Below are 27,052 nucleotides of genomic sequence, written 5' to 3'. Positions count from 1 at the left end.
AATTTACACCATAGTGCCCATTACATGTTAAGCCACACACCATAATGTCCATTACGTATTATGCCAAACACCATAATGACTATTAAAAATTATGCTACATAAGTGCTGCTTACCTACATGCTCATTGCCAAGGGGGAATACATGCTCATGGTAACTGGGGGACAGCCGCCACCAGGCAGAAGTGACAGCCGGCAGAGAGCAGGGTGCTTCCCGGCTGTATTCAGAGCACTGCAGATCCCGGCTATTGAAATAATACCCCTTTCACACCAGAAAATGCAGGGATTTACCCGGGAATATGGTCCCAGGGTCATGCAGTGACATTCCCGGGCTGGCCCATTTTACACCAGCCTAATCCCTGCATTTGCTGGTGTGAGGGGGAGAGAACCAAGTGATCCATTTACATGAGACTATTACTTTTACTTTTGAGTGGGCTTCGAGTGATTTTGGTCCTGTGAAACTGGGCCGTTTGGTTCCAGAGAAATCTGCCCTCAAACAACATGAACAGCCAGAAATTACATTTCAGAAATGAAAAAATCGGTTTACCCACAATATCTCTGGAACCAATTAACCCATATGGACCAGCCTGGTATAAGATTGAAGGCCCAGCGATTTGAGTTTGACTGAGATCAACCTTGAGTTTCTGTGATGCTGGAGGGGGAACTGGCAGCCGTTGGAACCGGGAGGGGGTCGTAATTAGCGGGTCCCATGTTATCCTATGGGGAAACGTTCCAGATTTGCCTGGTTGTATCTCCGGTTCCCAGAGGGCTAGCGGCGCGGGGCTAGGCTCATTGGAAAGCCCTGGCCCTTTGCTACAAAGTGGGCCTATTTGTAGAGTGGGCCTGGAGCTACAGCTCCATCAGGCCCATTGCTAATCCGGCCCTGCCTACACAGACCACTTGCACAAAACGTGGGGCACTTCTCTGTTTAGTTACATTTCCCCCAATTTACCTATTAAAGCACTTACTGCTCATAAGGAATGAATATGTATTTACGAGAATAATAAATACTACTTACACTATTGTAATACTTCTATAATATTGCAATACAAATTATCCCTGTTTCTAATTTGTTTATATTCAAGTAAAAACCTTTTCTGTATTAATAGTCTCTAGTGAACAAACCTGGTGGGTACACAGGGTGCGCTTATGTATATATTACTAAATCCTGAATGGGTTGCTATCTGACTGCCACAGTAATAATGATACTGAATTTCTTCTATTCAATTTAAGTTTAATTCCTGTCACTTTTTACTAAAGTTACTGCAGCTGAAACCAGTAAGTCAAAGGGGGGATTTCAATGTTGTTTGTGACTGTCGGAACATCTCCAACAGCTGGAAATACCGACCAATTCGTCCATCGGTATTCATTCTTCAGACTGTCCGAAAGGATCTGACAGTCGTAACGGCCGATTGTCACAAATGGCTGTGGATTCGACAATCTAGCAGCCATTTTTTGACAATGCAGATTCGACTTTCTAAAAAGTCGAATCTGCATGGGCTTCAATGTGGTCAAAATTTGCCACATAGAATAGATGTGTGCCAATATTTCTGACTGTACCCCCCAGTATCTCACTTGAAAATCTCTAACAGCCATTGTTGCAATTTAAATACTGACTACAATGTTCCAAGTTCCAGGTCAAGTAATGTGTTACTAAAATGAATTCCTTATGCAGATGAGTCGGCTGTGTTGTCCTGTGTTGGCCTGACAAGTGCAAAGACATAGGGCGGGATGTACTAACGGGAAAATGCGGTAAAAACCCTGTTTTACCGCATTTTCCGATGTACTATTACCCTGCCGCCACGTCACCGCATTGTAGGGTATCGCCACCTTTGGGTGATGATACCCTATAGAAGCCTATGGGCTTCTTTTCGCCGCCCGCCGCAAAACCCGCTGACCCCCCTCTCCCCCTCCCTCTGGATTACCTGGTCCAGGTCCTCCTGGACCCAGAAGGTAACACATCTCTCCCCCTAGTGGCGCAGCCGACGTCCTTCCGGCTGCAAGGGGAAGAAGGAGGCGCCGGGGACAGCCTGCTTAGCTGTCCCCGGCGTGAGGGATGCAGGAGGGGGAAGGGAGGTGACGAAGACCCCCGGCACACCACATTCCAGGTATCGCGGGGGGACTCCGTCACTGCATCGCGATGCCAGCAGCATATGTTAGTACATATGGGGCAGCATCGCGGCGGACAGGCGGCTAAGGGCAGCGATGTATATTAATACATCCCGTCCATATTCTCTCCTATCCAGAGGCGGATCTACGGGTGGTGCAGCTGGTGCACCGGGGCCCGCAGCAATGAAAGGGCCCATGCCCGAGTCCTATCTAATACATCTCCAGTTAGTGATATGTATATATTGCCCCTGGCAAAGAGCATGTAACCCCCTGGCAATGGGCATGCAACTCCCTGGCAGAGAGCATGTAACCCAATGGTAACATGCAAAAAAACCACTGGCAATGAATAAGGAACCCCTAGGAAAATGAGCATGAAACCTCTGGCTATGAGCATGTAACCCCTGGCAACAAGATTTTTTTTTTTTTGGCAAGGGGGTGCAAAATATCTAGTGTCGCCACTGGCGTAGCCTTTTTATTGGTTATTTCTTCATGCCCTGGTGTTTAGCATTCTGATCCTGGTGCCTTGGTGAAAGCTCGATGCCAGCTCAGTTCTGCTCTCACTTTCCCTATTCTGGCTGGTCTACAGTCTTCTGCCATGTTGCCTGTCCCTTGGCAAAACCAAAAACTTGCTCTGCAAGAGGGGGGGGGGGGGGTACATTTACAATGTGAGATTTAGAATTGGAAACGGAGTAAAACTAAATCTGCCCAGTATTTACCTGCCATATGCATCATACGGTAATATTGTACTTGCACGTAAACACCACAAAATTGCATAGGATAATATATATACCCATTAAGTGATTGTCTGCTGCTGTGCGGAAAGCTCAAAGTGAAAGTAAAAACTGTCACAGCTCAAAGTAAAAGTAGAAGCCATCATTTTGACATGCTTTTCACTAGTGTTATATAAATACCATTAATCTTGCCATCATTATTACAAGGCATTCTTGAATATTAGAGAGTTATTTTAATGGTACACTTAAGCCCAAACATATAGTAAGAAAAACTTGAAAAATCCCATTATTGATTTGTTTGTATTCCAGCGCCTTGAGGTTGGTCGGGTATTGAGTCTCATTACTCTACAGACCACAGTGCACTAAGGACTAAGCGAGTAAACACCTCTGAACTAGGGTGGCGAGTGGCAAGGTCCCAATGGTGTGGCTAGTTTATATTTAGCACTGCCCTAAAATGTCATCTTTGATGGAGTTCTCCCGTTGAAGGTTCAGAAATCCATTAAAGTAAGAGAAAGTTCTACTGTTTATTCTCCATGGAACCATTGTGCTTATTATTCCGGTTCATTGTGGTCTCTGTGTCCAGGCTTTCCTCAGGGTCACAACAGAAAATTACCCGCCAACATTTCTTCTTAAATAGATTAATGTTGAATAGAATTGGGTTGACTATCGAGTTTGAAAATGTAAACAATAGTATCCAGAAGAAGACTTTCGGAGATAGTATGAAGCTATTATCCAAGTTCTGGACCAGGAGCAGAAGGACGATCATGAATACCGGAGTCCACATGACGAAGAAGGAGATCATTAGAATAAAGAGGGTTCTAAAGAGTTTGTAGTCTCGTTGGGAGACCCGGATTTGGTGATTTTCTGAATAAGCTGTACAGCTAAGCATCCGCTGCCTCATGTCTTTTGTGATCTGCAAATTAACAAAATGTTTGTTTAGATAGTGCATCATACAGTAAAGGAAATGTATAATAACAATAAAAATAATAAAAAAGTACATATATTATGGTCAAACAGTTGAGAAATAATTGCAATTGTCACCAGGCAAAGGATCGGGGACTTCCGGGTTGAGCTACAAGATATGACTGACCATCATATATCAGTTTAGGTGACTACTTCTGGGTGGCAGCTGTACATATTTCTAAACATTCATTCCAGGGGCAAGGTGTTCATAACAGGCACTCGGAGGGGCATTAAGAGGTGGCGCCATCGGCACATGTACAGTAATACAGATGAGGGGCAAAAGATGAAGGAATATTACTTCTTAGCGGTTCCCTGGGGACTAAGTAATACTACATCCGGAAGATTAAAGATTTCTTATTGCAGCTAATTGCAGTGATAAGGAATCGTTAATGAATAGAGGTCTAGTAGTTTTATTTTTTTCAACATCTTTTGCTCTCCTTTCATCAAGGAAGACACAAGAGCGAGCAGTAGTTCACTGTATACATACTCTGCCCATTCTGTTGATGCTATCGTACATTTGGGTTGGGATCATTTAGTCGACCATAACTAGGTCGATAAGCATTGTGTCGACAACACTAGGTCGACATGCAGCAAGGTCGACATGGGTTAAGGTCGACATGGGTTAATGTCGAAGTGTATCTAGGTCGACATGGTATTGAGTCGACACTAGTGTTAGGTAAACCACTTTCTGACCACTAGTGTTAGGTCGAGTCAAAATGTCGATATGGGTTTTTTCACAGTTTTTTTTTACCCGAATGTCGACACAGTCGACAAGGACACTGTTTGAAGGGCAACGCATCCCTCAATTGACCCTTGTCGACCTTGACCCATGTTGACCTTAACCCATGTTAACCTTGCTGCATGTCAACCTAGTGGTGTCGACCCAATGCTTGTCGACCTAGTTACTGTAGGCCTTATGACTGTATCCTGTACATTTCAAGGCTCTTCAGCCCAAGGGGGCTACAAAGGGGGCTTGTGAGCAAGGACAGCACCTCCATGATGCACTCCTGACCACCTGGAGCCGAGGCCAGTGCTTACACTGTTATTCCACTGATTTGTTCGGTGATTGAAGTGTGGCCTACTCTTTCCTGCTCTCCCATTGGTTCAGCACTGAATAAATAGACCCCACCTTTATTTCAGTGCCGGTAATATTGTCTGCTGACCATGTGATATCTGCTCTGCATTCAGCCACTTTCGCTTATTGCAATGGCTGCACCAGGTAGTTCTGACCTGCATTTGATTGTCCTTTATCCTGACCTTGGCCTGTTTACCACTTACTCTATCGGCCTGCTGCCTGCCTCATGCTCAGTCTTGTGGCCCATGTATCCCCCTTGCCACTAGCATTGACGTTGTCTGTCACTCCAGCTCTTTCCTGCTGCCATTTATATACCTTCTTCTGTGTCCTACCTGGGGCTGGACTGACCATCGGACCCTTCTGGCAAATGTCAGAAGGGATGATGGCCTGTTGGGCTTCTCGGCTCCCTGTTCACCTGCTTGTCAGACACTAGTATAAAAGTAGATGGGGTCTTGCCTCAAGGCCAGTCCCCACTGACTCATGACATGACCCCTAAGCTGTGGCCTCACCCCCTATTGTTGGCCACATGTGTGTATGCGGTGCACACACACAAGAATGTGCCAGGGCTACTTGCGGCCCCAGTCATCCCTAGACCTACCCATACTGTATCTATCTAATCACATTCAAGTGTCAAAATCCCACATTGCAACATGAACATAATAACAATCCTGACTGCAATTCATTTTCATATGTGCAAAGAAGGTACTGTAAAAAATATAATACATCTTTATATTAAATAGCTTTTGTCATTTAGTGCAATTAAATCATGTCATATGTTGATGAGATGGAAAGCATTTGAAATTGCACAGGCTAGGAATGCACATTAAAATGTGGGCACCACTTCTGGCCGGACATTCCTGCACATGCAGTGGAGCTGTGCTGTGGGCACCACTTCTGGCCGGACATTCCTGCAAATGCAGTGGAGCTGTGCTGTGGGTACCACTTCTGGCCTGACATTCCTGCACATGCAGTGGAGCTGTGCTGTGGGAACCTCTTCTGTACGGATATTCCACATGTGCACTGTAGCTGTGCTCTGGACACCACTAGTTCTAGCTGGACATTCCGCATGTGTAGTGAACCTGTGCTGTGGACACCACTTCTAGCCAGACATTCCGCATGTGTAGTGAACCTGTGCTGTGGACACCACTTCTAGCCGGACATTCCGCATGTGTAGTGAACTTGTGCTGTGGACACCACTTCTAGCCGGACATTACGCATGTGTAGTGAACCTGTGCTGTGGACACCACTTCTAGCCGGACATTCCGCATGTGTAGTGAACCTGTGCTGTGGACACCACTTCTAGCCGGACATTCCGCATGTGTAGTGAACCTGTGCTGTGTACACCACTTCTGCCCGGACATTCCGCATGTGTAGTGAACCTGTGCTGTGGACACCGCTTCTAGCCGGACATTCCGCATGTGTAGTGAACCTGTGCTGTGGACACCACTTCTAGCCGGACATTTCGCATGTGTAATGAACCTGTGCTGTGGACACCACTTCTGGCCAGACATTCCGCATGTGTAGTGAACCTGTGCTGTGGACACCACTTCTAGCCGGACTTTCCGCATGTGTAGTGAACCTGTGCTGTGTACACCACTTCTGCCCGGACACTCCACATGTGTAGTGAACCTGTGCTCTGGACACCACTTCTAGCCGGACATTCCGCATGTGTAGTGAACCTGTGCTGTGGACATCAATTCTGGCCGGACATTCCGCATGTGTAGTGAACCTGTGCTGTGTACACCACTTCTGCCCGGACACTCCGCATGTGTAGTGAACCGATGCTGTGGACACTGCTTCTAGCCGGACATTCCGCATGTGTAGTGAACCTGTGCTGTGTACACCACAGCTGAAAAGGACCAACAACAATTTAACAATGGATGAACTATCGGAAATAAGCATATGATGGTGGCAACTACCGCAATGCCATTTCCATTAAATCAAGGACATTGATAATTGCCAGCCATGGATTTCCAATGGCCATCACTAAAGCAGAGGAGCACTGAGATAAATGGCCATAAAGAGCAGCATCTGAGTCATCTGCTAGTGTAGAGTGAAACGTAGTAAAATAAACATAGTAGGTGTTTGTGCAGCTTTAAATATATAAACATACACATTGGGAGTTTGGATGTTGCAATTACCTTAAATATTTTGGTGTAGCTGACTACAATGCTTAATCCAGGTATCAAGAAATCCAAAATGATAAATGAAATGTCCCAAAAGATTTCTTCTGTAAGATCGGGCCACTGGAGAGTGCAGACCTGGACCTCCTGGTGGGTAGAGATGAGAACATGAAGAAGCAAAAATAAAATAAGCATTTATAACATAGTCTCAGTACACAGAAATAAGGTGGAATCACAACAGAAACTGCATCTAGATCATTTGCTGTGTACACCCTGTTTTGCAAAATGTTTTATTTGATTACAATGGTACAGTACTTTGGTGGCAGACCCTCGGATGCAGCCATATGGCAGTATTCAATGTAATATATCGCCGTGTGCAGCGAATCCTGTTTAGGATTCGCTGCACACTCGCTGTGTTCCGGAGGGCTGGCTGCCACTCGCTCTCCCTGTATTCAATGTCGGAGGGGCGAGTTTCCCCTCGCGGCGAATCTTAACCCCTGCAGCAGACGAGCGTCCGCGGCAGGGAGCCGTGGTACGGTGGAAGGCAGGGAGATTGAAGTCTCCCTGCCTGCCCCAGAACTTTTGTGGAGGGGAGAAGGGCTCCCCGGCATAGGCGAATCTAGGGGGTGGTCTGTGGGTGCATTTTGTAGCTGAGGGATGGGGCTTTCCAACGAGCCCAGCTCTGTGTCTTTAGCCCCCTGGGAACCAGAGATACTGCCAGGCAAAACTGGAACATTTCCCTCTAGGATAACATGGGACCCGCTAATTCCGACCCCCACCCAGTTCAACGGCTGCCAGTTCCCCCTTCAGCATCACTGAAGCTTGAGGTTGATCTCAGTCGAACCCAAATCGCTGGGCCTTCAATCTGATACCAGGCTGAATCCATATGGGTTAATTGGTTCCAGGAATATTGAGGTTAAACCGTTTTTTCATTTCTTAAATGTAATTTCATGACTGTTTATGTTCTTTGAGGGCAGATTTCTCTGGAACCAAACAGCCCAGTTTCACGGGACCAAAATCATTAGAAGCCAACTCAAAAGTTCTTCAATATGATACTGGTCTAATGTAAATGGGTTAGTTGGATCCGAAGATATAGCTGGTTGGTTAAAGGGGGTAGGGAAAGGGGAGTGGTTGTCTCCCCCCCTCACACCAGAAAATGCAGGGACTAGGCTGGTGTATAAGGGGTCAGCCTGGGAATGTCCCGGGTAAATCCCTGCATTTTCTGTTGTGAAAGGGGTATTATTTCAAACAGCCGTGACCTGCAGCCCCCTGCTCTTTGCCCAGCTGTCAATGACTGTCACCCCTGCAGCTTCCACTCCAATTCTTCTCCCCGCTTTCCCCTCAGCCCGCCCCCCCCTTTAATCATGTGGTGCCAGCGCCTGGCCTGCTCCCCCGATGTCACGCACAACAACAGCGCGCACAATTTTTCAAATGTACACTCGGCTAGAGGGGACACCAGGAGGGGAGTGGGAGCGTGCTCTGCGCTGCGCTCTGCTCCTCTCCCCATAGAAGCATCTGCACCGCTCTCCATCTCTCCCTGCAGCAGCAGCAAAGGCTCATATAAAAATTTACAGTAAGTGGCACTTTTGGGGGCATTGCTTAAGGGACGCTACAAGTGGCGGTATGTGGGGGCATTACGCATAATGTGTGGCTTAATATGTAAGGGGCATTACAGTGTGCAGCATCATGTGTAAGGGGCATTATGTGTGCAGCATCATGTGTAAGGGACATTATGTGTGCAGCATCATGTGTAATGGGTACTATGGTGCGCGGCATCATGTGTAATGGGTACTATGGTGTGCGGCATCATGTGTAATGGGTATTATGGTGTGCGGCATCATGTGTAATGGGTACTATGGTGCCATCAAGCAAGAACCCCCTAGCAATGAGCACGTTGGTAAGCAGCACTTATGTGGCAAATATGTAATGGGCATTACAGTTTGTTATATAGTATGTAATGGGCATCATGATGTGTGGCACAATGTGTAATAGGCATTATGGTGTGTGGCCTTATGTGTAATTAGCATTACGGCGTGTGGCTTTATGTGTAATGGGTATTACAGAGCTTGCTAAAATGTGTAATGGGCATTACTGTGTATGGTCTAAAGTGTAATACCACACCCCTTTTTGTGATGCCACGCCTCCTTCCCATGATGTCACGCCCCCTTTTTGACGCGCGGCTACGCCACGCAAAGGTCCCCTGCTGTATGTAATGATCGGGTGCAGTGAATATATGAATATCTAATGAGCGGCTCGGCTCCCGGCCCCCTGCTGGCTGCTCTGTGTAAAAAAAATATATATATATATATATATAAAAAAAGGAGGGGGAAACCCTTACTGCGCTCGAGAGAGTGGCAGCAGCACCTCTGGGGGGTCCTCTGTTAGGCAAGACCCAGAATAGAAATGGAAAAGAAGGGGGTTTTCCAGAGGGCGCTATCCAATTTCTGACAGAGAAATACCGGTTTTAACCGTTTATTATAAAAGATGTACAAAATCCCTTTATAGGGTATCACAAATACATAAAAATCAAATACATAAAATACAGGTAAAATACTGCTTGATACAGAATTTACAGTTTCACATAAAGTAATGTTCAGATCGGTGACAAATAGCTATTTGTCACCGATCTGAACATTACTTTATGTGAAACTGTAAATTCTGTATCAAGCAGTATTTTACCTGTATTTTATGTATTTGATTTTTATGTATTTGTGATACCCTATAAAGGGATTTTGTACATCTTTTATAATAAACGGTTAAAACCGGTATTTCTCTGTCAGAAATTGGATAGCGCCCTCTGGAAAACCCCCTTCTTTTCCATATATATATATATTTTTTTTTTTATTAAAATATATATTCATGTGCTATAAGCACATGAATAAAAGGATTCAGTACTGAATCCCGGCGGTCAGGATCCCGGCGTTCAGAATCCCGACGCCGGAATCCCGACAAGGGGGGGGACGTGGATCGCCCTCCCTTGCGGGCTCGCTGCGCTCGCCACGCAGCGGGCCCGGTGCCTCGCTGCGCTCGGCACACTAATTTATTCTCCCTCCAGGGGTGTCATGGACACCCACGGAGGGAGAATGTGTCGGGATTTCGGCGGTCGGCATTCTGAATTCCGGGATCCCGACCGCCGGGATTTTAACTGCATCCCGAATAAAAATAGCATGCCCCTTCTCAGAACAAAAAAAACTGATTTTTGTACACCAAAATTAAAACAAAAAACCTTTTATTTAAAAAGTTCACATTCCACTTCTCCATGAAAAGATGGAGAATTGCTACACGGAGAGACACGGCGAAAATCACTCAGAAAGACCGCGAGAAGTGCACGTTGAATAGGGTTGTTCGCTTTTTGAGACCAAAATTCTCCATCCAACGCGAGAAAAGCACAAACTCGCTATAAAACACGTTTTTTCTCATTGAATACTGCCCATAATGTCAACAGCTACAATGTTGATATTCATAATATTGACAGTTATGTCAGCATTGTAGCATAATGTCAACATGTTACCAATGTCTTCATGGGGAATGTCTAAATTCTGCTGGAAATAAACAGTAGAAGGAACTAGGGCAAGTCGGATTTTGGTGATCCCCATTGACCCATTAATAAAATGGTAAGCAAATAAGTTGTGTCTTAAGGGGTGTACATACGATGTGATTCATTTTCTATTCAATCCTGATTTGATCGGGATTGAATTGAATGGCGCTGTATACACATTCAATTTAGATTTTATAGTACAGATCTGTATTAAGGTGCGTACAAGGTGCGTACAAACGTACAGATTTATCTGTCCAATCTATCTGGTGGGAACAAAAACCTGGAAATGTATGGGAGCAAATACCATTCAAAAAATTGTTCCCAATCGCTTGAAAACAGACAGGGATCAGTCAGACAAATTGTTTAAATCATTCTGATATAACAAATTTATCAAAGCATATATTTTTTTCTGTTTTCCTGCATTTGAGTGGACATTTTTGATTGTCATTCCAGGTTTTTGTTCCCACCAGATAGATTGGACAGATAAACCTGTACATGTGTAAGCACCTTTAAATAGTCTTGCCTGAACAGGTTATTTTTCTATTCGATTTTGATGCCGAAGGGGCCGCAGATCAGGTTTGAATCGGGATCGCAAGCGGCTGTAAACCATCCTATTTTTTATTTGATTTTGCCTATATATAGGCAAAATTAAATACAAGGCTAGACAAAATCGAACCGTGTGTACGAGGCTTTACAAAGTTATATAGATAGTGCGTTCAGCTGGACTACACAGACCGGATCCCACATCGAATTGGCTACGCTTTGTGACAAAAGTCTGGCGGGTCAGACTCACAAGAGTCAGCCGTCTGCAGCAGAATGGGCTATCACCGGCGGGTCCCATCTTACAATCCGGCAGCAACGGCGGGTGCATCAGCGGATTGCTGCAGAGCAGGTTGTGCGGTGCCAGACAGGAGCCCCCCTTTCCCCTACTGCAGGTGAGCAGGGATTCTGGGACAGAGCCATAGAGCTCCATTGGAACAGCAGCGGTCACTCTTGTATCCTACTTTGAAACATACAAGTGCTGCTGTACATGGCGGTGCTCCTTTGGTGCTTGGAGGCAGGTGTCTTTTTTGCCTCTAAGAGTTACACCCCTGACTAGGGCATTGGTTCCCAAACTGGGTGTCGCGGGGCATTTGCAAGGGTGCCAAGAGTTGGCAATCCAGCACCAAATCAAATTATTTATGTATTATATGATAGGGAAAACCAGTGCTGCCAGCCGCCAACCCCAAACATATTTGGACCAACAGAGCGCAACTCAGTCCACCACTTCATAACTGATCCAAAGAATCAATCGCTTCCATTGATCAAGGTCGTAACTACCATAGGTGCAAGGGGTGCAGCTGCTATGGGGCCCAGAGCTAAAAAGGGCCCATCTTTACTGTGTAAGTTATATATGCTATATACATTTTGCACCATTAGTAGGTACATAGGGGCCCTTACAAACTTTTGCTATGGGGCCTACGAATATCTAGTAACGAGGCGTAACTAGATATTGATGCAAGCCAGAGCCCTTTCTGCAACGGTTATAACATCCAGTATATTTGTTATAATGTGTTCTTACCCTTCTAACCCTTCGTTGCATGATTTATTTTTAAGTTATTTTTTTTAAATATTTTCATGCTTCTTGTGTATTGTACTGACAAGGAAAAATGATGAAAAAAAATCACATCCAATTTGATACACCATTTAATGGTAAACCTATATACCTTCCTCCTAATTGAGAATAGGCTGGGTATATAGCAAATTTGCAACAGTATACAATGAAGGGTTAATAACTTAACAATGGTCCTGTGACAGTTGGATTTATTACAATAATATTTATCTCTTTTTATATCTCCCCAGTACTGCTCATTGCTGGCTGGGAACTAGGGAAGAGTATGTCACAGCTGATAATGACTTTACCTGCAGCCAGCGTGGCTGATCACCTGATGGCCAGGACTATGTGTGTTTATTATTTTAAGGTGATTTAAACCAGGCATTTCCAACATTGGCCCTCCAGATTTTTGAAACTACACATCCCAGCATGCTTTGCAATAGTTTTAGCATTCTCTAATAGCAAAACTGTGGCAAAGCATGCTGGGATGTGTAGTTTCACAACATCTGGAGGGCCAACGTTGGACATGCCTGATTTAAACCATTATGTCCGCAGTTCTCTTATAACGAAACCCATCTGAGGACATATGAAAATGCGTTGCAGCCTCATTAGCATGAGAACATCCAGCGTTCTCATGGGAACGCCCATGAAATGTTGGGCTTTCCCATATGCTAATGGCGCTGCCTGGTGCCCCATGTCCCTCCCTGCCCCCCACCCGCTGTGTTCAGTGCATGCATCCGGTGAACAGAATGTTCGCCATGGGTGTACTCACCCCACGTTTGCACATGCGCAGAACTGCACATCCGTGCTAACAAAACATCGGTCCCCATGTGAATGCATACTAGCTGCGAACGGACCCAAATAAGGTTTATTTTCCTTTCCCCATTTGTATGTTACTATTTTCAAAACAATTTCTGTATAAAAGTGGTAAAGATAAAGATTTTGGGCATGACAACACGCACGCAATGCCGATGTTCCCGGAATTGAGCAGCAGTTTTTTGCTACTGGGTGTGCGTTAAATCATGAAAGTTTAGGGTGCATGGGTGAGATTTAATAGGATGAGAGATTCAGAAAGTGAGAGATTTGGGAAGAAATCTCCAGTTTTTTTAAAGCGGCAATCATTTACACTGCAAAACCAGTTTGATTTTGAAGTGTAAATGATTGCCGCTTTAAAAAACCTGGAGATTTCTTCCCAAATCTCTCACTTTCTGAATCTCTCATCCTATAAAATCTCACCCCATGTGTCCCACAATGTGCACGTACAGAGGGGTATCTGCGGTTGAGATGCACAGTATCAGAAATGTACAGTATTGGAAATGTGCTGGGCCTCAAAGCACTTGGCACAGATAAACAGATGCTTATACAATATAGTAACATATAGTCACAGGCATGACTACAGCAAGAGGCGGTAAAGTGGTCGCAGCAGCATGCCCTCAGAATCAGGCCCTCTGACGGGATTTACCATACCTGACCTATCTATCACTAAACTTCATTCCGCTCATTCTTACCTACTTCAACATTTTACTCCCTGGAGCGGAGAAGTAGCGGGTGGGTTAATTGTGTCATTAAGCCCCATACCTTTGCAGGACAAATGGAGCGATTGGGCCAAATTTGCATAAAGGTGGGGCTACAATGACACCATTAGCATAGAATGGCATCACTAGGCCACACCCCTTCTGTCAGACTGCTGGTAAACTCCCTGGTCTGCCCACTTCACTAGGAAGTGGGCAGAATGCGGGACGGTTGCCTGTTGTTCCGAGGGTGTGGGGGACTTTCCAAAAAAACGTGAGTCCCCCACAGCATCCAGGAGAGTAGGTATGTATTATTCTGCTACAACCTAAGCTCTGTCGGCCTTCAGTGGTCTACCGAATGTATGTAGACCTTCAAATTGTTACGTGTTACCCATACCCAGATCTACTATGTGATTTGCTTTCTGTTCTATTTGCACAATGTAGCGCCATACTTGCCGACTTTTTAAAACTCCTCTCCAGGCTTGGTGAAAGGGGGGCGGGAAGAGGCTACCCCATGACCGGCAGCAGCATCAATTTGCAGGTCCGTGGGTGGTGGGCGGGGCTAAAATGACGTGAAATGACGCAAATTGCGTAATTTTAGCCCCTCCCCGCGGAGCTTTAAACTGTGGGGAAGGGGGGAGCTGGGGCTGTAGGGAAAATGCAGGAGACTTGTCCACCTTACCGGGGGGGGGAGGGGAGGCAGGAGGGGGACCTGATTTTCAGGACCCTCCCGCCCATTCCCGGAGGGTAGGCGAGTCTGTGTAGAGCTTGTAGCTTTGAGCTTGGGCTTGTAGACAATAGGGCAACATTTGTGCAGGGGCAGACTGACTACAGGCAGGGGGATGAGGTATGCGAAGTAAAGGTGTTCTAGAATAGTGGCACAGAAATAATACTCTATTTAAGAGAGTGAGATTAAAAAGGGACCACATCCGACTCTGGCCTTTGCCCTTGATGTTACCTTGCTCTGATTAGTCAGAGGGATTATCTTTAGCTTCCAATGCAACCACATCCTCACTGGTCCAATTATTATGGCTACTGGTACAGCATTGGTGTAACGTGAACAGTCACTACTGCAGATAACCATGATGGGAATAGGACATCTGCTAATGCTGCAGTTAACAATTGAAATCTCTGCAAGGCAACTGAATCTAGCTACTTCCCTGGGGGATGTGCACACCCAGGGCCGCCGACAGGGGGGTGCCGTGGGTACAGCTATCCCGTGCCCCGGCCTCTGGATAGTCCCGGGCAGCTCATTATGCTCACAGCGCCACTCCTGCCTCTCGCCAGCCAGCCAGGCAGGCATGCACTCACAGCACACAGGGCAGCCTGCAGAGCACCGAGCCCAGAACACAGAGGAGGGTGCTGATCAGCATCATCTGGGCGCTCCCTTCTGTGTCCCAGGCTCAGCGCTGCAGGACTATGCACGACTGAGGAGACGCCAAGGGGATGAAGGAGGGTGATGCCGCACCGCTGGCACCGGGTAAGTAATAGAGGAGGGGGAAGGTGGGGGGGGGGGGGGGTGCTTGCGGTGGCCCTGTGCACACCTGCGCTAGAGCTCAAAGCCCACTCCCTAATAAATAAATAGTTAAAAATGAGTTGCGCATTTGCAAAAATGAGTAATATTTACAATTGAAATAATTATATTCTATTATACAGTTATTGAAATTAGAGATGAGCATAGTCTCATGGTTTAGATTTGGTTCCTATTTCATCATCAAATTTTGATTTTGCAAAACCATCCTCAAGTGTTTTGGAACTAAACTCTCTCTGCACATGCCACATCAGCCCCATCTGCAGTGCAGCATGGTTTTGGCTATCTGAGAGTGAATTTGCCTTTGTGAGTGAACCAGAATAACCCCCTAAATCTCCTCAGAGGAACCTAATCGGGACTCTATTCTGTTCAGACCCAGAAAATTTTGGTGGGTCCAGATTTTCTAAAAAAATATAAACTGCACATTTCTATTTCAAGTCGCATTTTTCATTACATTTTTTTCTCATCACCTTAAGATGGTAATAACACGATTGTGACAGGTTTGCAATAAATTACCAAAGCCATTTTTTTTTTCAGGGTGTTTTTTTTTTAATTATATTTCAGGAAATTCTTACCTTGTCAGGGTTTTAACAATGAGAACGTAGTAGACATATACACTGATCAGACATAACATTAAAACCAATGTCAGGTAAAGTGAGTATCAATATTTAGTTACATTGGCACCTGTAAGGGTTAGGATATAGGGGGTTATTTTGGTTCACTCCTTCTGGCAAATTACTTCTTAGATGGACAAAACCATGTGCACTGCAGGTGGGGTGGATGTTACCAGGGCCGTTTCGAGACAATTTAGCTCCCAGGTCAAAGAAATAAAAATGCCCCCCCAATACATAACAAGGTATAGAAGAAATTGCGCCCGCCGAAATAGGACACGAGGGCATGAGTATAGACTAGAAGAAAAAAGATTTCATTCAGCTAGTAGAAAGAATTTCTTTACGGTCAGAACAGTCAAACTCAAGAACTCTCTTCCCAGAGAGGTGGTAACGGCTGGCTCATTAAATGCGTTCAAGGCAAAGTTGGACAAGCATTTACTGGATAAAAACATCCATGGGTACAAATAAGAAATATAATCTGTCTGTAAAATATCAGAACCTACCAAATCAGCAATGGATATCTATACCAGGTTGAACTAGATGGACGCAAGTCTTTTTTCAGCCTTACCTACTATGTAACTATGAAATAGGGGGCGTGGTTTATTTTTAAAAGGGGTGTGGCTTAATATAGGGGGCTTGGTCTAGCAGGAAAACAATTACCTTACATCTCACTTTTGCAACCTGCATGACCAGACATTGATTACCGCAGGAATTGCCATTGTCCTCCCACACTTAAGTTGGCGGACTGAAGGCCACATAGTGACATAAAAATATAAAGGCCCACACAGTGACCTAGTACGCCTCGCAGATCAAGGCCAAACAATAACAGGCTACTTAAATCATTATACACTATTTATCCGTGATGCCAATTACACATTATGTCACAAACCATGATGCCCATTAGACCCCACACTGTGATGGCAATTACACAATACTCCCCACACCATAATGCCTATTACACATTATGCCCCACGCGCCGCTGCCGCACAACTGATGCCGTTTACTAATATGCCCCCACAGTGCTAGATATGCCCCCACAGTGCCATATATATATGCCCCCACAGTGCCACACATATGTCCCCACAGTGCCACACATATATGCCCCCACAGTGCCACACATATGCCCCCACAGTGCCAAATATATGCCCCCACAGTGCCACAGATATGCCCCCACAGTGCCACAGATATGCCCCCACAGTGCCACAGATATGCCCCCACAGTGCCACAGATATGCCCCCACAGTGCCACACATATGCCCCCACAGTGCCACACATATGCCCCCACAGTGCCACACATATGCCCCCACAGTGCCACACATATATGCTCCCTCAGTGCCAAATATGCCCCCACAGTGCCACACATAGTCCCCCACAGTGCCACACATAGGCCCCCACAGTGCCATATATGCCCCCAAAGTACCACACATATGCCCATACAGTGCCAGATATGCCCCCACAGTGCCACACATATGCCCCTACAGTGCCAGATATGCCCCCACAGTGCCACACATATGCCCCCACAGTGCCAGATATGCCCCCACAGTGCCACAAGCAGCACAACTCACTGTCTCTGTTTCTCCCCCTCCAGTCCCCCTTCGCTGCCATCGCTGCTGCTGCTTTCCTGGGGAGGGGAGGGGAGAGGAGCGCATTGCACGTCTCTCCTTCCCCTTCAGTGTGTACCTGAGCCATCAGTAGGGTGACCAACTCATCCCTTTAATCCGGGACACATATTAATTACATAGGTTCTGTGGCTGGCATTCACCTGGTTTTAAACTGCCACACCTCCAGACTCCATTTCACCTGGTTTTAAACTGCCACAGAACCTGTGTAATTAATATGTGTCCCGGATTAAAGGGATGAGTTGGTCACCCTAGCCGTCAGCCATTCATACCTCGCAGCTGGCTCCTGATTGGCTGCTGGCCCACGAGCTCTGGTTGGCTGACAGCCCAGTGACACAGTGAGCGAGGAGAAGGAGAGACACGCGATGCGCTCCCCTCCCCTCGGAAATCACTCAATTGTGCCTGTGGCGGACGGGGAGAGGACAGAGGGGGAGGAAGGGAGGCAGCGGTGTTGGGGGGAGCTGCTGGGCACCCCGGCTGTTTAACAGAGGCGGACAAGCCATGCGGCGCCCCGTTACTTGTGCAGAGAGAATTAGATTTGGGTGGGTTTTACTTCAAAGTGAGATCTATATTGCAGTGTAAAAATAAAGCAGTCAGTATTTTCCCTGCACAGAAACAAAATCACTCACCCAAATCTAATTCTCTCTGCACATTTTACATCTGCCCCCCTGCAGTGCACATGGTTTTGTCCATCTAAGAAGGAATTTGCCAGAAGGAGTGAACCAAAATAACCCCCATAGGCAGCAAGTGAACAGTCAGGGGAAATTTGCTAAGATGGAAGTTCTATTTTACATGGGCTGTTGCTATGGGCAACCAATAAGAATCTACATGATTTAGCATCTTCTTAAAGATAATAGATAGTATCTGATTGGTTTCCCATAGAAACATCCCATCTGAAATAATTGGATCGCTATCCACTCACAACTACATACGCAATTCCTGAAACATTGAACAGTTTTCGATTCTGTGCAATTGTGAGTCACTCTGAGGCTGCCACTAATCTGCGACTGACAGGCTGGAAGTGTTCATCACTGATGTCACAGACCCTCCTCACAAATGTCTGGGCACACTTGCGTTTTTCCAACCACTCCATAAAATGCCAGGTTACGGGCCATGAAACAGCGGCTTCCTGTCAGGCAAACTGTGAGGGGATTGCGTTTTCAAATTCTCTCATTTTAGTCAGGGGCCTTATTCTGAATCAATCGCTTCCCTGCACTTTCACATAGGTAAGCAATTTTTTGCATCGCTGGGTGCGAGCGGGCACCGCAAACTGCTAGTTCACCATCCCATTGCAAATTGATGTTTATGCTAAACATCCATTCTCAGATGTTCGGGGGAACTCTCTGAGTGTGGAGGGGCGGGAGCCTACTTTTGAAAACTAGTTTCAGGGAGATTATAGTTGTTAATATAATTTAGCAAAGTGTCCCATTGAGGGGGCGTGTCATGCTCCTCCCAACGGCGTGTCTAGTTCCATATAAGGAGTTATTGGGAAATGAGATTGTGAACATGGCACCTAGAAGTGTGGGTGTGTACATGCGATGCAATGCGATCAGACCCCATTTTTAATTGTACAGCCACCCTGATGGGTGATTACTATGTTAAATGCACCCCCATTGTTAACGCCACCCCCACTATCAACGCCAACCCAAAGCGTGGTGAGCGCAGTGAGCCCGCGAGGGGTGGCGGTACGTGTCCTCCGACCTTTTCATACCCCCACTATCCACGTCGGCATGGAGTTGATTCTATATAGTGTGAGGAGCGCAGCAAGCCACCGAGCCCGAAGCGGCGAGCGTAGCGAGCCCCGCGAGGGGACGCGGATTACTTCACATGTATTTCGCATTCGCTCTCCACGCTTCAGGCTTGTTGGCTCGCTGCGCTCACCACACTATCTAAAATCATCTCCACGCTGACTTGGATAGAGGGGGTATGAAAAGGTCGGAGGGCACGTACCACCGCCACTCGCGGGCTCGCTGCGCTCTCCACGCTTTGGGTTGGCGTTGATAGTGGGGTTGGCGTTAACAATGGGGGTGCATTTAACATAGTAATCACCCATCAGGGTGGCTGTACAATAAAAAATCGGGTCTGGGGGTGCATTTAACATAGTAATCACCCATCAAGGTGGCTGTACAATTCAAAATCGGGTCTGATCGCATCGCATGCCATTGTAATGGCATGCGATGCGACGCGATTTTAAAATTGTACAGTGCAGCTCTTAAAACCCTAAAATCGGGTCACATCGCATCCCATCGCATACCTTAAGTACTGGTATGCGATGGCATACGAAGGGCACCGTGCTAGGAAACAAGCAGTGGTGTAGCTAGGTGCCACAGTGCCACGGAGCAAGGGTATGTTCTGTCTGTTTCTTCACCCCCCCCCCCCCCCCCCCCCGATTTGAGTCAAAGATGCTGTCAGTGAGAGAGATAGAGGGAAGGTCAGGGGGGAGAAATAGGGTTTTGTGGAAAAATAGGGAATGAGAGGCATATGGAACAGAGAGATACAGGGTGATAGGCATATTAAACAGAGAGATAGAGGGTGACAGAGAGAGAGATTGGGAGGTTGGAGAAGGAGCAGAGCAAGCAGGATTGAGTTAGGGAGAGAGGGGACATCAGGGAGAGAGTATTAGGGGCGCATTTATCATTCTATAGCGATCCCGGCGTGATGACAACGCCGGGCATCGCATTGCGGTATCATCTGATACCACAGGAATTTATCATTCTGGGGGCGCAGGGACAGGGCTCCGATAGGAGCCCTTTCCTGCAAAGCCCTAACCCGGAAGCCGGGAGTCAGCGCATGCGCGGTTATGCGCTGACCCCCGCCGACCTCTCTGACTCCCTGCTCGGGCAGTGCGAAGTGTAGCCATAGGCTACAATGGGCTGTCGCCACATTAGAATGGGCGATGCCCGATGTTGATACATCGGGCAGCTTCGCATCCTCCATAGAAACCTATGGGGGATGCGGGCAGCGGCACTGCAGGGGGGGATCGCAGCAGGGATCGGAGATTCCTGCTGCGGTCCCCTTTAATACATTTCAGGGATACATAATATTTGCGGTTAACCCCCGAAAACGGGTGTTTTCGGGGGTTTAGCCGCAAATCTTACTTGATAAATGGGCCCCTTAGAGAGAAAGAGACAGGGAGATACTACTATGGATGAGGCTGGCACACAGAGGTGGGAGCGGGGATGGCTGACACATACAGGAGATATGTGGAGCTGACACACACAGGCTACATGGCTACGGTGGCAGAGCTCCGGCGCCAGGTGACATATCTGCGCTCGGAGCATGTGCTTCACCGGCTCCGCCCTAGCTACGCCTCTGGAAACAAGTAACGATATATTTATTGGATACATTAGCATATACAGGAGTCCATACAATTAAGGTAGATTAGAATATCAAGTCAATGACATCATGGAACATGAATCCAAAAATAATGGAACACTAAGAAATACTTTTAATTTTACGCACTTCCTGTGGATTTTGCATAATTTCACACCGCCACTGAAGCTGGGTACACATATATACAATCGTCGGGCCGTTCTTCCATTCTGGGACGAACGGCCGTTCGATTGTATAGGTGTGCACGCTGTCCCGACTCCCTCTGTATGATCGATAAACGGCCAAAAACGGTCTTGTCCGTCCACACTCGGTCGGTCGAAGGTTCTTTGCTGTTTAATATTCATCTGACAGGACGGGCCCATATCGGAACAAAAGTGCAGTGTGTACGCACGTTCGATCGATATGCTGGCAGTTCTTGCAATTATACTGCCAAAGCTGGAACGCCCATGTGGGCGTTCCGTAGCTGCATGATCTCTCCTACAACACAAGAAGCGTTCACCTCTCCCCGTATATATGTAAATAAATAATCATAATATACATGCACCCCATCTTTATAGCAGGTCGCCGTATCTGTCGCTAGTCACCCTGCCATCTGCTATAAAGACGGGGTACATGACTACAGTCAACCGGCAGGGTGACTATGGACATATACGGCAAACTGCTATAAAGACGGTGTACGCGACTACAGTCAGTTTGCGGTATCTGTCCATAGTCACCCTGCCGGCTGACTGTAGACGCTTTCCCCCTGCCTTTATAGCAGTTTTCCATATATGTCCATAGTCACCCTGCCGGCTGACTTTAGATGCGAACCCCAACTTTTGTTTAGGTTCTGTACTCACGCCTCTTTGTTTTGGTATGCCCTTTACTCAGCCCATTATGATCATTTTGTTTATATATATATATATATCATGTCAATAGCCCAAATCGAGAGAGTGTGTACGGTGGTACAATATTTTTCTTGCGACTGTTTGGACGGGAGTATATTGGACGTTGCAAGTAAAATTGTACTGGTGTGTACGCACGTATCGGCTGTTGTTTGTGGACGGTCCGTCGCATCTATGGTCGGTCGAACGGTCGCAAGAAAACAGGAATTGTATAGATGTGTACCCAGCTTTAGTCTTTGTATGCACCAGCAACCACATTCTGAATCCAATACTAATTGCACAGCAGAAAATGACTAGCCGACAACATATCCAACACAATCGGCCACAAGTGCATGAATGAAGAAGTGTTTGTGTAGCCCTAATCTTATCTTGGCCTTATCTCCTGTCTTGACAATCTGCTTAAGTTACAACGTCAGGGTTCTACAATGCGCAAACAAAATGTGCGCAAACTCCTATAAACAAGGTCTGTACAAACAGTGAGTTGTGATATCGTCACATCAGAGTTTATTAGGAAAACAGGTGGATACCAGATGGATATCGGATAACCAAGGCCAGTATAAAAAGCATTTGGTCACAGAGGTCTTACATCATGTTCCAATACCCTTATAATGTACAGCAGGAAGGTCATGTGGGTGGTTACTGCGATGCAAGTAAAGGGTAACTATGCCCCTACTTCCTCCATCACCTGACCTGCACCGGTAGGACAGAGCTCTACTGAAGAATGAGGCCAGGCACCAGCAGACTAAAACATGGAACTATCTGTGTCCCCTCTTCAGATAACAATGGAAAACACCCATTTATTACATGGGAACTGGGTTCTAAAAGGAGAAGTTCTTCAAAATATAGTCCATTTAAATGTTTACAAAAACAACATATATAGAGACTGCCCATGTTTTATAAAATGTTGGAAATGTGGATTGATGAACCCAAACTGGTCTCTCAGTATCAGATTAGACTAATAAATGTGCAAAACATTAGGAAATTAATATATAAACTGAGTGGACAAGTCATGATGACACCAGGCAATTCTGCAGATAATGGAGGTACGCGGAGTGTAACTTCTCCAATTTGCTCAGGAACACAAAAAATTGCCTAAAAATGACTTAAAATGGGTCATGCGGTCTGACCAATCAGGTTTTCAATTTACCTATAAAGATGATCCTTCTGGATCCATTACCATCAAAGCTTCAGGAACTGGAAGAAGCAGAACATTGCATTTGGGATAATATTCCCCAGGAAGCATACAGCCAGTTGCAGAATCCATGACTAAAAGAATTCTAGCCGTGTTAACAGTGGCCCAACAGAGCACTAACCCAAACTAATTTGGCCACTCAGATAATGAGTTCAGTTAGAAGCCTTTTTTCAAAGATCGATGAGTTCTTTAGGTCTACTATGAAACTTATGGAAGGGGTCCATGTGCCCTTCCTTTCATATAGACCTAAAGAACCACACAGAACCCAGGTAGGATTGTCTCTCAGATGCTCCGTGTTTACAGTCAATAGGTCGACATGGGTTTTTTCACTTTTTTTTGAGCCAACATGTGTCGACAGGTGGTATTTCATGCCCCACCATCCACTAGTGAGGCAAGGCACCGTGTGCAAAGCCATGTGAGGGGATGCAGTGCTACGTTTCAGTGTCCATGTCGACTGTGTCGAAATTCGGGACAAAAAAAAAGTGAAAAACCCCATGTCAACCTTTTGACTGTCAACCTTCCCAATGTAAACCTAATGACCTGTCGACCTTAACCCATGTCGACCTAGTTACTGTCTATCCAATGATCCCATTCCCTTATGAGAGAATCCATTCTTATGTCCATTTCAGTGGGAATTAATGATTCTTGAATATGTAGAGATAACGGTTAATTTCCCACTTCCCATGCCAAGTGACCTTTCAGGTGATTTATGCCAAAGATGTTATCACCCCATGGGGAAGAGAACTAGTTACATCCCCCTTGGACACGGGACATATACGAATATGGAGTATTTACCGGCCATTGTGACAAACGTGTAAGGAATTCCAGAATAACCACTTTCCTCATGAGTCACCAAGATCTTGCGGCTCAGTAAATTAATTTATATGTAGAGTGTTCTCGGGAGTTCATCTCGTTAGAAAGCAAACAGGCATTCTGAAAAGGAGAGCGTCAACGACATGTGTGACTTGGCACAGTCCCCTATCATTTACTGCTTGTCCCTATCAGTGAGTGAGTCTTATTTCCTGATAGCTGACATTATCAACCTCACATCAAGCGCTCGTACATTTAACTCTTTCAGGAAGGACATTGTGGATAATGCATCAATACCACTGGGTCTATTTATTTCATGGAGAAAATCCCAATTCCTTGGTGAAAACAATTGTTCTGCGAATTGGCATCCCGTGCGATTATCGAGCGACCATGCAGGTGCGGGGTCCCCCTAAGAACAAAGCCAGCAATGGCTAGCCATCACTGGACGTTCGCAAGTTGATGGACAGGTGCTGGGTGTTTGGGGGCAGAACGCTGGCGTTTTCTGGGAGTGCCCCAGAAAACACAGCCTATGCCTGGCCGTTGGGAGGGAGGGCCACTGATATCAGCGGGCAGAGGCAGGATTTTGTGTGTGTGGGATGGCGTTTGCCTGATCGCTGGGCTCAGAACACTCGCAGCCCACCGTGCAGGCCTGAATCGGTCCCATAGCAAGAAGCCCCATCATACCTTCCCTGGTCTCCCTGATGAAATATTTCCCATTCTCACGTGAAAGTGTGTTGTCTGCTATAACATAAGGACATAGGGCTCAATTCAGACCTGATCGCTGCTCTGCAAATTTGCATTCAGATGATTATCGAGCGACTGCTCATGTATACGGATCATAGCCTGCAAGAGCGAGCCCAAACAGCGACAATATCCAGTGTCTATTCTGATTGGCAGCTGTTCTCAAGTTGATTGACAGGACACGCCATTGTTAGACTTGCACAGGGCGGTTTGTCATTCTTACTGGGTGGTGACTATCTGATTGCAGTGATCTGCTAATTCGCACAGTAGCGAACAGGTCTGAATAACCCCCATCCACAGAAACATTTTATCTGATCAAATAAAGGCTTTATCTTTAGAACTGGGAACCCAATAACCGGCACATCCAGGCTACGTACAGGATGTACAGTACAGATGGATCAACGACAGCTGGTAGGCTGCAATTACCACTAGTAGCTGGCACTATGGCGGGTAGCCGATTATCACTCCGCTGCTCCAGCAAATGTTTTCTTGATAAATGGGGGTAATAATGGATGTTCTATTGTGGATGTTATGGATGCACAATGATAGACGTAGCTATCACATCGTACAAACAAAAGGAAGAAAATAATTCCTACAAGGGGCACTCTAGGCTGACTAACTGTGGCTCATTCAGCATTCATATTTATTTTGATACAGTGTCCCAAGAAAATGAATTAAAACTTAACTTTTATTTATTATATTATTATTCAACTATATCACATCACCATCATCATCATACAGACCCCATTTAAAAATGGCAACTCCACCATTGCTGTTTCTTACCTCTGTATGTACAGTATGTGGTGGGGCAGCATTCCCAGGCTGGCAGCTTGGCACATGGCTTTAGCGCCATAACCAATTAATACAGTTCTGGGTAAAATTGGCATTAAATAGCAGCAACTGGCTGTTTCCCATCCATGTCAGCAGCTGACTCTGTGCAAATCATGTGATGATTGACCCATTTAGGGATTTAAGGGCGAGATGTACTAAGCCTTGAAAAGTGATAAAATGGAGAGTGATAAACCACCAGCCAATCAGCTCTTACCTGTCATTTTTCAAACACAGCCTGTGATATGGGAGGTAGGAGCTGATTGGCTGGTGGTTTATCACTCTCTATTTTATCACCTTTCAAGCTTAGTAGATTTTGCCCTAAGTGTCTTCTAACCACTGGTGCCCCAGGCAATGGCCTAGGGTTAGACTAATGGTAGCACCGGCTGACTGCCAAGGAGTCGCACAGTATTTAAAGACAAAGTAATAAATTGAAAGTCAGATATGAAGGAACAAAAGTTAAAATGCTAATTAAAATGCTCACCTTTAATCTGTAAACATTTAACACCATATGCAAACATCGATCCAAATCTCTTGAGTAATACCGTTTTCACACCGCACCTAGAACCGGGGGTTATTGCTGGGTTGTTGTCGAGGTGTGGAAGCACCAAACTGAATAACTGGAGTCGCCCAACTTGGCAATATTGGTTATAATAAGAAGGTTAAACTCATGTCCCTCTGGGGGTGATTCTGATCACCACGCTCCCCTGCGTGCTCACACAGGGGAGCAACTGCATATGCGCATGTGCAGCCACTTGGTGTGAGCAGGTGCGGTGAACTGCTTGTTCGCCATCCCGTTCGCACTTAGCAGTGTGAACGGGTGGCTGCACCAGGCTTGCCTATCCTCCCGGAATCGGGTCCCCCTCCTGGCCCCCCGGGAAGGTCGGCAATCCTCCCACTTTTGCCTGGAAGCCCCCGCACCCCTCTTCCTTGCCACACTAATTACCGTTTTTCACGGGTCCGCGGCAAGGGGCGGGACTAAAATGACGCAAATTGCATAATTTTGCATCATTTTAGCCCGCCCCCTACTCGCGGACCCGCGAATCGTGGCGTTTGCCTTGATTGGGGGCGCGGCTTTCAGTCATCAGCCCCGTCCCCGCCCCCTGATCTGAAGATCCGGCTGTCCTCTCCGGGCTTCTCCCAGAGAGGCTATCCGAAAACTATGGGCACCCATGTAAATTTGCTCATGACGTGGGTGCGGGCAGCTGATGTCAGCAGTTTTGAGTGTCAACCAGAAAGGCAACCCAGGTTCAGTGTAAATGGGTCAGACCCAGGATCGAAATCCAGAGTCTGACCTGGCTTAACAACGTGAAAGCGATATAAGGCAGGAATAACCCCAAATGTTTAAGGACCCAACGTCCTTCTTCACCTGATAGGTACTTCCTCATAAATAACTAAAGGCTGCAAACACAGAGACAATAACATCAGGGCTGATTCAGCGGTGGACGCAACCATTTCTTTGCCCTTGCTTAGAGATCTGCGTATGCTCAGTTCTGGGGATGTGAGGTTGTTTGCTGTGCCCCAAATGCGGCATCATGATTGACATGCTGCTGGCATGTGGGGGTGGCGTCACGAAGCACCCCAGAAATGGTGGGGCGTCAAACTCATTTTCTGTGCAAGCCGAAGCCAGTGGCAGCATTCTTGGATGCGGTTTCCTTTCCCGGCAGTGTGGTTGCAGCGCACAGCCTGAGTAACCCATTTTAATCATTTTCGGCTATCACACATTTATACCATGACAGATTTGGGTTAAACTGACAGGAAACATGAGGTTCTGTATATAACTGGCCTGTCCCATGCTATCAAGCTGCTGCTATCATACATGTGTTATATAATATACATGTGATATAGCGTTTACGTTAGATAT

The 27,052-nt window shown here is 46.3% G+C and overlaps 1 protein-coding gene across 1 annotated transcript in view; it reads right to left on the bottom strand.

The window, feature by feature from the left end:
* Nucleotides 1-3,353: 3,353 nt before the first annotated feature.
* The window catches only part of FFAR4 (free fatty acid receptor 4), a 44,051-nt gene continuing 20,352 nt past the window's right edge, over nucleotides 3,354-27,052 (bottom strand). Inside the window, exons 2-3 of the mRNA XM_083150221.1 lie at nucleotides 7,016-7,144; nucleotides 3,354-3,749 (exon numbers count right to left, since the gene is read on the bottom strand). Coding sequence (XP_083006347.1) covers nucleotides 3,354-3,749; nucleotides 7,016-7,144 — 525 coding nt within the window. The remainder of the gene's footprint in view (nucleotides 3,750-7,015; nucleotides 7,145-27,052) is intronic.

The sequence above is a fragment of the Crinia signifera genome, chromosome 6 (assembly GCF_055691185.1).
Source record: "Crinia signifera chromosome 6, ASM5569118v1, whole genome shotgun sequence".
Taxonomy (NCBI): domain Eukaryota; kingdom Metazoa; phylum Chordata; class Amphibia; order Anura; family Myobatrachidae; genus Crinia; species Crinia signifera.
This window is presented reverse-complemented; position numbering and strand designations above follow the sequence as displayed.